The 13,668-nt window shown below is 59.7% G+C and overlaps 1 protein-coding gene across 4 annotated transcripts in view; it reads left to right on the top strand.

Annotated features, from left to right (window-relative positions):
- The window catches only part of PLXNA1 (plexin A1), a 125,824-nt gene that overhangs the window by 14,786 nt on the left and 97,370 nt on the right, over positions 1-13,668 (top strand). For all 4 annotated transcript variants that reach the window (XM_030043945.2, XM_030043943.2, XM_030043946.2 and 1 more), the window contains exons 2-3: positions 456-1,802; positions 8,197-8,379. In XM_030043945.2, coding sequence (XP_029899805.1) covers positions 600-1,802; positions 8,197-8,379 — 1,386 coding nt within the window. In that variant the 5' untranslated portion in view covers positions 456-599. The remainder of the gene's footprint in view (positions 1-455; positions 1,803-8,196; positions 8,380-13,668) is intronic.

Here is a 13,668-nt window from a genome sequence, read left to right on the forward strand (position 1 = left end):
GTGCTGGAGCTCATCGCCAGGCTGCTGCCTGCGGGGATGTGCCGGTCTGGTCCAGCCAGCGGCTGCAGGCACGCTCAGGCGGCTGCTGCTCTTCCTGGGGGGGCTTGGGTGGGGGCGAGGGCACGGTGGTGCCCCTCGGAGGGGGCTGCTGGCCCGTGGGACTGGCGGTTGAGGCTGGGATGGTGAGACAAAGTGCATGGCAGCTCCTTGGTCGGGACATGCTGTGCGCAGCGGTGTGCGACCACGCGGGGTTGTCCTTAGCATCTCGTAGGATCCCTTGGTCCGTGCACCGGGGACGTGTGTCCCTCCGGGGCAGGAGGTGGTGGGGGATGTTATGTTAGGCTGCCCGCTAGAAAAGTGCGAAGCAGCAGAGTCTCTGCTGGGTGGGGTGGAACAGGCTTGAGGCTGTGCAGGAAAGCCTCCTAACCCTGCTCTTCTTGTCTTTCTCCCTCTAGGGCTGACCGGACTGGCTGTGCCCATGATGCCCTGAATGCCGAGCGCACTGGAAGCAGAGGAGACTGTGTCCCATTAGCTCCTCCTCTCTCCCTCATCCCTTTAGTTTGGGTTTGTTTCTATTTATTTTGTGGCTGGGTTTGGGCATGGCCTTGGCTGGATGTGAGGCTGCTGCAATGTGGCTCCTTTGGCTCAAGCACCACTTGTCCATCAACGTTTGGACCTTGCTGCTCTTGGGGAGCACCTGGCTACCGCTGGCGGAAGGCAGCCCCAAGTCTCCCTTTAGGACTTTCCCGGTTACAGACTGGAGCTTAACGCACTTGGTGGTCCACAACAAAACCGGGGAGGTCTACGTGGGGGCTGTCAATCGGATCTACAAGCTCTCCAATAACCTCACGCTCCTGCGGACCCACGTGACGGGGCCCGTGGAGGACAATGAGAAGTGTTACCCTCCGCCCAGCGTTCAGTCCTGCCCACACGGGCTGGTCACCACCAACAACGTGAACAAACTGCTGCTGGTGGACTACTCGGGGAACCGGCTGATTGCCTGCGGCAGTGCCTCCCAGGGTATTTGCCAGTTCCTGCGGCTGGACGACCTCTTCAAGTTGGGTGAGCCCCACCACCGCAAGGAGCACTACCTCTCCAGCGTCAACGAGTCGGGCACCATGTCTGGGGTCATCATCGAGGTGCTGAATGGGCAGAACAAGCTCTTCATTGGGACGCCCATTGACGGGAAGTCAGAGTACTTCCCCACCCTCTCCAGCCGCAAGCTGATGGCCAACGAGGAGAACGCGGAGATGTTTGGCTTTGTCTACCAGGACGAGTTTGTCTCTTCCCAGCTCAAGATCCCCTCGGATACGCTCTCCAAGTTCCCCACCTTTGACATCTACTACATCTACAGCTTCAGCAGCGAGCAGTTTGTTTACTACCTGACCCTGCAGCTGGACACCCAGCTCACCTCGCCCGACTCCACCGGGGAGCAGTTTTTCACCTCCAAGATCGTCCGCCTCTGCGTGGACGACCCCAAGTTCTACTCCTACGTGGAGTTCCCCATCGGCTGCGTGCAGGACGGCATCGAGTACCGCCTGATCCAGGACGCCTACCTGACCAAGCCTGGCAAGGCTTTGGCCAAGTACCTGGGCATCTCGGAGCGGGAGGATATCCTCTTCACCATCTTCTCCCAGGGCCAGAAAAACAGGGTTAAGCCTCCCAAGGAGTCTGTGCTCTGCCTCTTCACGTTGAAGAAGATCAAGGATAAGATCAAGGAGCGTATCCAGTCGTGCTACAGAGGGGAAGGGAAACTCTCGCTGCCCTGGCTCTTGAATAAGGAGCTGGGCTGCATCAACTCGGTAAGTTCCCGCTTGTCTCTACCCAAGCCAGGCTGTTTCTGGCTCCTGGCGGTGCTCTCTGGCCGGACCCTTCCAAGTGACTTGACCTGAGCCATCTTTTCCCAGTGGGAGGACTGGCAGTGTTAGGGCCGGGTGCTTGGCTTGCTCAGTAGCATTCCTTGCAGAGATCATGGCTTCATTGTGGGGCAGCCGTCTGGGTTTGGGTTGCATTGGTGCCCGCAAGGAGCCCCAAGCGAGGGGCCCCATGCTGATGCAGGTGCCTGCTTCTGGTGCCCCTGCCCTGTGGATTTGGGGAGTGTCGGTGAGTTGGGCTGGGAGGGCAGGATGCTCAGTACTCAGGGCATCCGCTGCCGCTCTGCTGGGAAATCCCTTGCAGATGGCACGTGTGAATTTTTGAGCATTGTGTCACCTGGGGCTTGGCGGTGGCCGAGCAGAAGGAGTTGGGGGCAGTAGGATGTGGGGGACGGGGAGCGCAGACCTAATGGAGGGAGGCGAGAAGGTTGGCGGTCCTGGTAGAAGTTGGTCAGATGCTCAGTGTGAAGGGACCATGTCCTCTCCATGGGGTGCTGGAGAAGAGGACAGAGGGCACAAGGCATTGTCAACGAGGTGGATTTTGAGCGTGGCCAGTGCAAACTGTTGTCCAGAGGTGCGGGAGGCGGGTGCTGGCATCCCAGAGCAGTGATTCCCAACCAAGGGAACGCTCCCCTCTGTCCCCAGAGATGTGTCCTCCTGCCCGGTGCTTGCCTGGGTGCGTCTGGCCCTGCTTGTGGCTCAGCTGCTCTGTGTGGGGCCTTTGAGCAGTGGGGAGCAGAAGACCTTCCCACTTGGCCTTCTGGGTTTGTTTTCCAGCTGAACTATTACTAGTGCTGGATTTTTTTTTTACAGGCAACGTTATAAACCACGAGCGGTCGCAGGGAGGCTACAGCTCTGGGTGGTGGGGATGTCTTACACTGGACATCACCAAGCTAGGCTGGGTAGTCCCCACGCAGGGTCAGATATCTGGCAGACAGGGGTTTTGGGGTGCTGGTGTGTGTGTTTGGGAGCGTCTAGTGGAGGTCCCGACACCCCTGCTGTCGCCCACCTACACCCAGCCCCACTTGCTGGTGCTCAGCACCCATCACCAAGCCTCCAGCCCTGCCTGAGGAGGGTTTTGGGTGCCTGGTGATGCAGGCAGGTGGGTAGGGGGGTCCCTGCAGAGCAGCCCTGCCTTCCCTCCCACCCTGCTCCCTGCAGCTCTGGAGGAGACAGCTAACAGCTGCCTGACAAAGTAAAGGGTTTGCTGTCAAGAGCGCTGGGCTCGCAAATCGGATTTTGGCTTTGAACTAATTCAATTTTGCTGGAAAATGATGAAATCGTTACACTGCTGCCTGTTGGGTCGTGCAGCTGCTGACTCCGGCGAAGGAGATGCTCGCCGCTTCCTCCCGCACTCCCGGCTTGCCTCTCCCGGTGCCCCATGGAGTGCCGTGCCCCCCGGGTTTGGGGAGGGGGCTCTGCCCCCTGCACTTTGGGGGTGGTTTCCTGGTAGGAGGGTCCTGGGATTGCTAACTGGTGGCCAGCCCGTGCGCGTAGGTGGATCTCAAGGTACTCTTTGAGTCCTGCAGACGTGACTCTTGCACGGTGGAAGGACGTGTGCCACGATGGGGTGGCTCCTGCTTTCGAATGGGTTGGGGGCTGCTGCCCTCCCCCAGGGGAGCCAGGTGGTGTTTTCTGTCCCTGTCCTGCTCCAGCTGCCAAGCAGAGCTGGGAAAGGCACGACTGGATCGTGAGTCAAGCCCTCAGCCCCTTGCTGTGCAGAGTGCAAGCCAAACCAGCCCCTGTGGAGCACGTAACCTCTTTCTGGCAGGAATTTCTGTGCCCCTAATAAAATGCAGCCACCTCTGGGGTGGGTTGTGGCAGTGATGGATATCTCAGTGGTGAGGGCTGGCCAGAAAATAAAGGGTATGTTGGGTTTATTTTTAAGGAGGCAGAATGTAATTGCTCAAGTCACTAGTTGCTTGGGATTTACACCCCATCTGTATGGAAAATGTCCCAGAAGCTCTCTTGCTCTGCTCCTTTGTGGTGGCAAGGGGCTGAGGCTGGTCCATGCTGGAGAAGGCTTTACTGGCACCCCAGTCCCAGACCTTGAGCTGTGTGGGGATAAGGGATGCTCATCCCCCAGTGCTGCAGAGTAGCTCCGATTCTCTTGAGCCGGTGCTGGAACCAGGAGAAGAGGCCACCAGGCTCGGCAGCCAGCTCAGGAGATGTTAGTGGTTCCTCCCCGGTGCTGGCGAGTGGAATGAATTCCTGTCTCCTGTATCTCTCTCTCCCCTTCTGGGATCCAGTGATCCAGCATTGGGAAGGGGAGTGGAGCTGGCTCGGAAGCGAGACCCCTCCTGCTGGGGCACTCAGACCCGAGCATGGACACAGCAAAGGCACCTTGCAGGACCGTCTGGTCCATTCCCCTGCTCCAGCCCCACTGCCTAAATCGCTCCTGAGCCCATCCAGAGTTTTTGCTGCTTGCGGTGTTTCACTGAAGAGGGGTTCGGTGTTGTGTAGCCCGGCTGTTGCCCCTGTCCAGTGCAGGGACTGGAGGTCTGCATGCCCATGGCCAGACGTGCCCATCCCCAAAACAGGCGGACGAGGGTCTGATGTGGCAGGGCTGGAAAAGGGCAGCAAGTTGGGGCTGGAGTGGAGATGTTGCAGCGGGGAGTGATTCAGGGTTCCTGGAGTCCTTGACCCCTGGGCTTGCAGCGCGGGCAGAGCCAGTGCCCGGAGCCAGCAGGACGTGGGCAGCAGGTTTCCCTGGGCTGCCCCAGGGAGAAAATGAATTTTGACTCCTTGGTGGGGCTTGCTGCCCAGCCTGCTGGCACAGGGCAATGGCTGGTGATGAACTGGCCCAAAGTGGGCTAGGATAAGCCAAATCCTTCCCGGGGGCAGCCAGAGAAATGCAGGTGTTAATGAACTGTACCACACCGGCATTATTCTTGGGCAGCGATTAACGTGGAAAAAGCACGGCATCCCAGCCTGGCACTTGGTACCTGCCTCCTGCAACCTCCTCCCTGGCTCTTCGCGTCCCCCCTCATCCACTATCAAAGCCCTTGGTGGGGTGCAGGGGGATGGGGTGAGCCTGTAACAGTGTTAACTGGTGAATTGCTGGCTAATTAATAATGTTGAGTGGTGCGAGCCTCACCTCTGCTGTCTGCTCCCTCATTGCTTTGGTAAGTGGGCTTGAAGGGAGGCAATGAGACAAGGCATGTCAAGGAGATGCCAGCTCCTGCTTGGTCAGTGCTGCGGGCCCACTTTTCCCCCTCCTGCAGGCTACTTCCCGTGGGAAATCCGAGTTTCCTGACCCTATTTTGGGGAGGTGGGTTAGTGCCAGGAGAGAGGAGAAGGCTGCCACACTGAGGAGGTGGGGGCCTCGGGTGTCTGAGGGCCAGGGGCAACCAAGAGGGGTGCCAAAGGAAAGCACTGAAATAAAAACAAAAGAAAAAAAATTAAAAAACCCCACAACGCCCCCCAACCAAACAGCCCTCCCCCCTGCAACGGGCTGAGGCCATGGTCCCTGCAAACACCCATGCAAATGGGAGAGCGGGCAGAGCTTGATGCCTCCTGCAGATCCCAGCATCCGCAAGCTGAAACGCTGCAAGGTCACCGGCCCTCGCATGCTGTGGTGCGTGTCAGTCCCTGCCGGCACCGGCCAGGGGACAGCTGTCCTTCTGTCCTTCTGTCCTTCCGTCCCTTCATCCCTCCGCCTCGCCTCTCCCCGCAGCCCGCGTCCGCCGGGGATGTCGGTTGGTGCCGTAACCCCCGTACTGCCGCCCTTGGCCCAACCTCGCCGTGCTGCCTGCCTGCGCTTCCCTAAACGAGGCAGTTTGCTGTTAATGAGCTAATTGTCGTCGTAATTATTTATCGAGGTGGTGTCGGCATCGTGGCGGCGGCAGCGGGCGCTCCTCGCGGTCCCAGAGCGCAGCTGTATTTGTCGTTTCCCAGAGAGTTTGTTGAGACAAAGCAGAGAGGAGTAAACACCGTAAACATCTCTCCTCTTGCATATTCAGCAGCCGAGGGGTTGGAGAAGCTGCAGATTGAGTACGGAGAGAGCACAAACTGCACCCAGGGCCTGCTGGGGCTTAAATACCTTCATGGCATTGCCCTTAACTCCTCTGCTACTGCTGGCGGCTGAGTGGAAGGTGCTGGGGTGCTTTACTGGGGCAGAAGGGCTGTTGGGGCCAGAGAGCGGTTTTTTCTAAGCAAAGCACCTGAAGGATCCCAGGTATCCAAATGTGAGCTGGGTATTGACTGGAGCATCACTCTCATCTCGCTCCGTGGTTGGGAAGATAATTTTCTCGGATCTGCTGTTTTAAAATGTCTAGCCTGGTGATGCAGAGGAGGATGCTTAGTGCGCGTGCTGGCTGATGGATAGGCGAGGGCACTTGCAAGGCTGGGATTCAGAGGATGGGTGGAGAGGTCCTAATTCCCCTTTCCCCCTTTTCCTGTGCTTGCAGAGGCATGTGGTGCCCCCCATTCCTGTTTTGGGGATCCCCACATCTCTCACGCCTGGCTGTAGGAGTTCCCTCAGTTTAGGGAAGGATGAGCAAAGGTCAGGCGGGGAAGGGAGTCAGTCTTTGGCTATATACTAACTCAGGCACCCAGCAAAAACAGAAGTAAAGTAACTGAGGAAGCAGCCCAGCATCCCCAGATCGCCCGGGGAGGCCGAACGTGACTTGCTGGCATCATTCCCAGTCCTCCCACACTGGAAGGCTGGCACGGCCCTGAGTCCCCACTGCAGCCAGGAGTGGGGCCACTGGCCTTGGGGCTGGTGTGGTGGCACAGCGAGGAGGGCGAGCAGCCTCGCCGTGGCTGCGGGAGCCTGACGCCGTTGTGGCTGCGAGCGCATTGCGCGGGGGCATGGAAAAGTGCCGTGTTTTCCCTCCTCCCCAAGGGTGACTGCGGGTTGCTGGTGGGAGCTGGTCTTGGCTGACCCTTGCTGCCTAGGCAGCGGCGAGTGGGAATCGTGGAGCTATATACTGCCCTTGTGTACGTGGAGCTCGGGAGCTCGGCGTTTTCCCATATGCTCTGTGCACATGCTGTATGGATTTAAAACCCCTTGGGGGCTGGCATGCATTTGGAGGCCACTGCTTGCCAAAAAAACCTCTCTCCCCTTTAAATCGAAGTTACATAAGGAACCTTGTGAAGCAGAAAAATCCCGTGGCCGGAGCAGGCTGTCTCCCTGTTGGCTATGCCTACCTTGCCGCCCTGGCCTCCTGCACCCAGGCTCGCTGCCACCCTTGGGGATTTGGCCAGAGCGCCTCGCTGCCGGGGGCAGCTGGGGATGGATTTTGCTGGTGCTGTGCTACCACGTGAGGCCATTGCCTAGCATGGGACCTCCGGGAGACCCATGTGCCCCCCAGGCCAGATGGATACCCGTGGCCAGGGTCTGTACCGCTCAGCAGCAGGTCAGGGCAACGTGGCAAGGATGCTCGATGGAGGGGGTGAGCGCTGCGGGGCTGGTCCCGCTCCCCCGCCTGCATCCCGGCTTTCAGAGGGGGCATCCCTCTGGCTTTGCCTTGTCCTCGCCGCAGGTCCCTGCCGTCGCAGCCCTGAGGCCGGTGCAGCCCTGCCTCTGCCTCTGCCCAGGCAGAGCTTGCAAAAGCTTCTCCCAGACCCGTGGGCGAGCGCTGAACAGAGGAGGCAGCTGGCTGAGCCAGGCGCCTCGTCTGGGGCAAGGCAGCATGAAAAAAATGCGGGGATTTCCCGAAGACGTTCCTGCGGGAGGAGGAACAGGGCTGGCAGGTGGGTAGCGTGTTTGCTGGAGGCTCTGCTATGTGAAGTGAGGCTCTGTCAGAAGCCCTGACCCGTTTGTCTTGGCACGGCCTTGGCTGGGAAGTGTTTTGTCTCTGGGGGAAGACTGGGGCGCCGGATTCAGCCCCTCCTGCCTTCCTGCCAAGCCGTTTTCTTTTTGAAGCTAGTGCCGGGGTGAGGAGGAGAGGGGTGTGTGTGTGCTGGGGAGCTCGTGCCAGCATCCCACATGTCTGCGATGGTAGCAGCAGGGATGGAGGGAGCAGGGATGCTGCGCTGGCTCCTGCTGGGTTTCTAAGTGCTGCTCTGTGAGATACAGAGGACTGAGAGCCTTGGTTTTGGTCTGCAAAGCTTGTTCAGATGCAGAGAGGGGCTGCATGCCTTGGATGTGTCCCAAGTGCCTTACATCAGCGCGTAGGGAATTTTAGGGAAGTGTTGGCTCATCCTTTCCCTTGGCTGGTGAGGTGGAATGGCTGGGACAGGAGGGGCGAGGGATGGGGCTGCCAAAGGTGCTATAGCTGGTGGGGTGGAGGTGGGAGATGGCTGATGGCCATCTGGGAAGTCCGGCATGTCAAGGCATTGACAAAAAGCTCATCTCTCCTCTGTTTTCTTCTGACAGCCACTGCAGATCGACGACAATTTCTGTGGTCAGGATTTTAACCAGCCGCTGGGTGGGACCGTCACCATTGAGGGGACCCCGCTCTTTGTGGATAAGGAGGATGGGATGACCTCGGTGGCTGCCTACGACTACAGAGGACAAACCGTCGTCTTTGCGGGCACGCGGAGCGGGAAGATCAAAAAGGTAGGAAAGCCCTCACTGATGCTGGTGGGGAGGGATGGCCGCTCACCTCACTGGCTCTTTGGGGGTACAGGTAGGGCTGTGCCTCCACCGTAGCATGACTTGATATATTGGGGGTAACATGTAAAGGGCCAGTGAGGGGCAATTTCCCCTTGCTCCTCTCTGCCCACAAAATTTACAAAACCTGTGTCTTTTGGAAGGATTATAACCTAGGGAAGTTGCGTCCTGGCTGCTGGTGGATCAGAGCCCATCTCGTTGTGTCTCAGGGCGGTTGGGTTTGCCCTGTAGCTGCCGCAGGGCGGGCTCTGTCTGTCCGGGTCTGTATGGCTTTGCCATTGACCTGGGCAGAGTGGGCGGAGGTGGGTGCTGATGGCTCCAGCCCGGCGCCGGGGAGACTTTTCTCCCCGTACCCCGCCACGGCACAAAAGGCTGCTTGTTGGTGGCAGTTAGCAAATAGCTCCGTGTGTGCCTTTCTCTGCCTGCATCTCCACAGGGCACGGATTTCCTGTTATCATAACATCGTGCCTATAATTACAGCTCTACATGCCCTGTATAAACACAGCTCGCATTAACTGCATCCTCATCCAGGGAAAGGCAGTGCAAAGGTCTTGGTATGGGTCCTGCCAGGGGCAGGAGGACCAGGGCTTGGCTGGGGGGTCCGGCCCGTTGCTCTGTGGCTTGCGAGGTGCTCCAGCACCCTGCGTTTTTGCCGCTGCTTCTGATCTGTGCTGGTCAGGGTGCCCTGGAGGAGGCAGGAGCAGAGTGCCATTGCGGGCAACAGTCCCCATATGTCCTGCTCGCCCTGCCCGTGTTCCCCCTGGACCCCTGACCTGCCTGTGGCCCTGCCTATTAGCAGCATGTTTAGGGGCAGGGGGAACGTGGGCAGCACGTGTTGGGGTGGGGGTAGGATGCTGGTGGTCCTCTCCAGCCCCACGTCCTCTGCCTGGCTTTCTGCGGTCCTGGGTGGGGGCATGGCGGCGCCGAGCAGGGCTGCGGGGAGCTGACGGAGGCAGCTCGTCCTCCCTTCCGGATCGATGACGGATCCGGAGGGACTGGTGTCGCGTTGCTGGCGGCTCCTCCTGCTGCTGGGCTCCAGATGGGAGTTTTTAAATGGGTATGGGAAGGAAGGAACGTGTGGGAGGAGGGTTCACAAAGCCACAGGGACAGTGTTACACCTCTAGTTCCTTATTTATCGAGAGGGGCTGACAGTTGCTTTTTACACAGCAGATTTGTTTTTTCTTCTCTCTCCTTTTTTCAGTTTTTCTCTGGTCTTTGCGCCTTCAGAGCCACTTGGAAGTGGTGATCTAGGGTGGGTGCCTGGCTGGGGTGCAGGCTGCATCCTACAAAGTCATGGCTGAGACCAGGACTTGGAGCCCAGGTGTAGATTGAGCATCCTCCTCTCCTGCAGGGCTTTCCCCATCTCTTTTTTTGCTGGTTTCTAAACTCAGTGCTCCAAAGAGCTGGTCTGGCTCTCTGGCCCCGTAGGGCACAAGGACACGGAGCAGGAGGTCCATGGGGAACGAAGAGGTGGGTCTCAGTCCTGTCCCAGCACTGGGACGCCGGGCAGGTTTTGTAGGCTCGTCCTGCTTGAAGCCCCCGAAACCCCTGGGGTCACAGAGCTCCCCGATGGCAGTGTGCGAGCACTTTGCAGTCTCCGAGCCCTGTGCTGCCAGGTCCCCCCTGCTCATCCCCTGCTGTGACCTTGGGGTGGGCAGCCCAGCCTTTCTGCGGCAGCCCCTGCCTGGCCAGCCTGGCAAAACGCTGCCTCAGCAGCTACCCGATCCTGCCGCCTGGCTGCCGGCAGGGCTGGAGGGAGGGGAGAGCCCCCCCCCCGCCTGGGCAGTGCGAGAGGGGGGCTGCTGACGTGTCCCCGAGTGGTGCTGACATGTCCCCAGGCAGGGGATGGGACGCCTGGCAGGGGTACGGCCGAGCGTGGCCCGAGGTGGCTCCCCCAGGCAGAGCGTGTAGGAGGGGTGCATCCCTCAGCAGCGGTGGCGATCCGTTTGCTTTTAAGGCGCCGGCGTTTCTCACCATCCCCTTGGCAAGCACCTGTGTTAGGCTTGGCACAGCCTGGCGGCTTCTCTGCCCTCCTGCCGGTCCCCCCTGCCCTTGCCAGCACCCCCTGGCATCTCCTTTGGGGAGAGAGGGCTGCACCGACAGCTGGGTGCTCCCCTCCTCATCCCCAGGAGCCCTGTAATGGATGCTGCTCTGCTGAGGGAGCACCAATCTCACCATCTGGGCCAGGGTAAGGTCAGGGCAGAGTGACTGCTGCGTCTGGATTTTCCTTGGATGGCAGCTCCCATGCCCAGCATTTGTCCAGGCTGTTGCATGCAGACAGAGCCTTCCTTTGTCCCCCCCAAAAAAGCCACGCGAGCCTCTGGCTGCCCTGCAGCCTCTCCCCAGCCCTGCTGCCAACAGTTGCCGCCGTGAGGCCGGGGTGCTGGGCAGCACCTGCTGCCGCCACAGCTGCAGGGAGACCCTAATTTCGGGGGGGGGGGGGTGTGGAAGGATATTGGAAGCAATGTCAGATTTGCAAATCTGGCTGCGGGCTGGGATGGGGAGGCACCGGAGGGTATGGAGATACAAGACCCCTGGGATGCTGAGCGGGTCACAGCAGCGAAACCCATGGCAGCCCCCTCTCGGCTTGTCCCTGCAGGGTTACCAGGCAGGCGGTTATCTTTGGCTGGCCGCGAATTACGTGGAGAGGCCAGGCTTGGAAAGCCCTCGGCCCCGCGTGCTCGCTGTCCTCCGTGCCAGCAGTCATGGGATTGGGGCGCTTGGGGAATTCCTGCCGCTTCCCCGGGTGAGCAATGCGGGGATGACTTCTCATGCTGCTGGGGCTGGCGGTGAGCCACTTCCTCCGCGGTCCTGAGCCGGTGCGCTGGGGACCCGGCCTTGCACTCTGCGGTCTGAGGGTGCTGCGGATGGGGAAGTGACATGGGGACGTGAGCCATGAGCGTGCTGGAGCAGGGAGGTCCAGGGGATATTTGCACAAGGGAAGTGAGTTTTTCTTGGAAACCACCTGTCCTCGCTTGACAATGTTTTTATTGGGCGGTTGTCATTTTCCCACGTTGTCTGTCTTATTTTTTGGGTGGACAGAAAGCTGCGTGTGTAATTGCGACGGGAGTGCTCAGTCACGTGCTGGAAAGGCACGTCTGACACTGCACCCGTAGTCACCTCTTAACCTGCGTGTGCCAGGGACTTGATTTTGGGTGTGCTTGAAGCGTGTTGTATGGAGTAGAGGGAAGAAGGACGGTGCTGGAGGGGGTGTGCTGATGGTGCAACCCCATCCCAGTAACTGCACTGTGCTGGGCTGGCTGCTCGAAGCCAGGGCAGTGGGGCATCCTGGGAGGTGCAGCGCAGAGACCAGGCTGCCCTCGTTAGCTTGCCATCTGCTCCTCGTTATGCAAACAAGGCACCGCCTTAGGGCTCCCCTGAGCTCTGGAGTGGCCCTTGTGGGTTGACCCAGTTTTGGGTGCCGCCTGGTTATTTTTGGGGGGGTGAACTGAGCTCCTGCCTCAAAGCAGCTGATGGCTCCTTGCCCGCTGCTGTCCCCCAGCTGCTGCAGAGCAAGGAGGCTGCGAGCTGTCCCTGCTGCCACAGCCCCGCAGGAGATATCCAGCGCTACCTGGGATCCAGGCGCTGGCGATCCCTAAGGCGGGCATGGTCGTGGGACCGTGCAGCCAGTGCATCCCAGCCAGGATAGCATCAGACTACACGTCCCTTTGCAGCCAGCCGAGCTCTCATTTTTTTGAGGATTGCCCAGTCACCACCGTAATCCCTGCAGCTCCCTGCCCTGTCCTGAAACTGGCTGGCCTCAGGCGTGAACGCATCAGGACATGTCTCCGTCGGGAATCTGCTCCCCCCCGGCGCTCGCGCTTGCTGCAGCTTGTTTATTCTCTCCCGTGGAAAGCTGAACTGGCCCCACATCTGGCTTCTTTGGCTTCTCCACTTTAATAATAATAATAAATAAACTCTTCATGCTAAGTGGGTCACCCCCATCCCTACACAATGGGATGTGGTGCTGCTATCCTGGGGAGGGTTGAGGGGGTCCCCTGCAGCCCCCTGTCCTGCTGAGAGCAGGGAGATGGGGGTGCTTCGGGGAACCAGATTTGGCAGCCCATGGAGGCACCTCCTTTGAGTAGGGTTCTCTTAAAGCTTTGGAGAAGGATGCTTCAGTGCGTTCACAACCCTTGGTGTTTCTGGGCAGTATGACCCAAAAATAGGTGCTGTGGGGAGGGGGAGCTGCTGACTGGGAGCTTTTCGGGAATTTCCCTGTTGCCTGCTGCCTCTGTTCCCATCACGAAAGCCCCCATGTGTTGGCCTCTTGGGTATGATGCATGACCTGATCGTGGTCCACGTGAGCTGGAAGGAGAAGCCGTCAGGCTCCCTGCCCACTCTGCCGGTCCCCGTCCCCGTGGGTCCCTCTGCTTAGTGCTCAGGGTAAGCGGCTCTGGCTAAAAAGGGGCCCTTTGTGTCTCGGCGCGTGAAATCCGGCTCCTGGAGTGCGCGGGAGGGCTCAGCCCTGCCTCGTGACCCTGCTGCCGGCTACCCCACTTACTGCCTGCGTCTCGGTGGGCTTTTTTGGGGAGGGGGTAGATTTGGGGCATGAAGCCTGCCCTGGCGGTGTCAGCCAGTGACCCTTGAGGACTCCCCGAGCATCAACCCCGGCGCAGCCCCTGGAAATCCTCTCCTGCCCATGTGGTTGCCTTTCTCCAGCTGGCCACCCGGCACAAGGGCCTTTTGTTCCTCCTGCCTCTTCTCTGTGCCCTCTCCGGCTCCGTCCCCATCCCATCCCATCCCCTGGGGACCCCTCGCCCCCTCCCCACACGCACACAGCCCCCGTGGGCGCCCGCGCCCGGCCCCGGGAGGGAGATCTGCTCCTTGGAGCATGCGTCCGCGCCTCTCCCCAATCAATGGCAATAATTTTATTGGCATGACAAGGTAGCTGACGGTTGCCAAAGTGAATCCATCAAATACCTCTCGGCGGCTCCCTGCCCCCTCGAGAGCTCTCGCTGGAGTCGTTAAGCTGTTTTAATCAAGGTGGAGGCTGGAGAGCTGGTGTGTTAAGTGGATGGAGTGGTGGGGAGGGGGCGGCGGAGCCTTCCCCGTCCCCCCCGTTCGTGGCGGGGAGCGCTCGGCATCGCCCCGTTCCTGCTCGGCAGGAAGGGGCCCCGCTCGCCGGCGTCAGGCTTTGTTGAGCCGCCCGGCTCCGAACAGGATGTCTCATTGTTGGAGGAAACAATTAGAAATTCATCGTGAACCGTTGGCCTCGGGGACTGGCCAGGGCGG

This window comes from Aquila chrysaetos, chromosome 20 (assembly GCF_900496995.4).
Source record: "Aquila chrysaetos chrysaetos chromosome 20, bAquChr1.4, whole genome shotgun sequence".
In the NCBI taxonomy this organism is placed as follows: Eukaryota; Metazoa; Chordata; class Aves; order Accipitriformes; family Accipitridae; genus Aquila; species Aquila chrysaetos.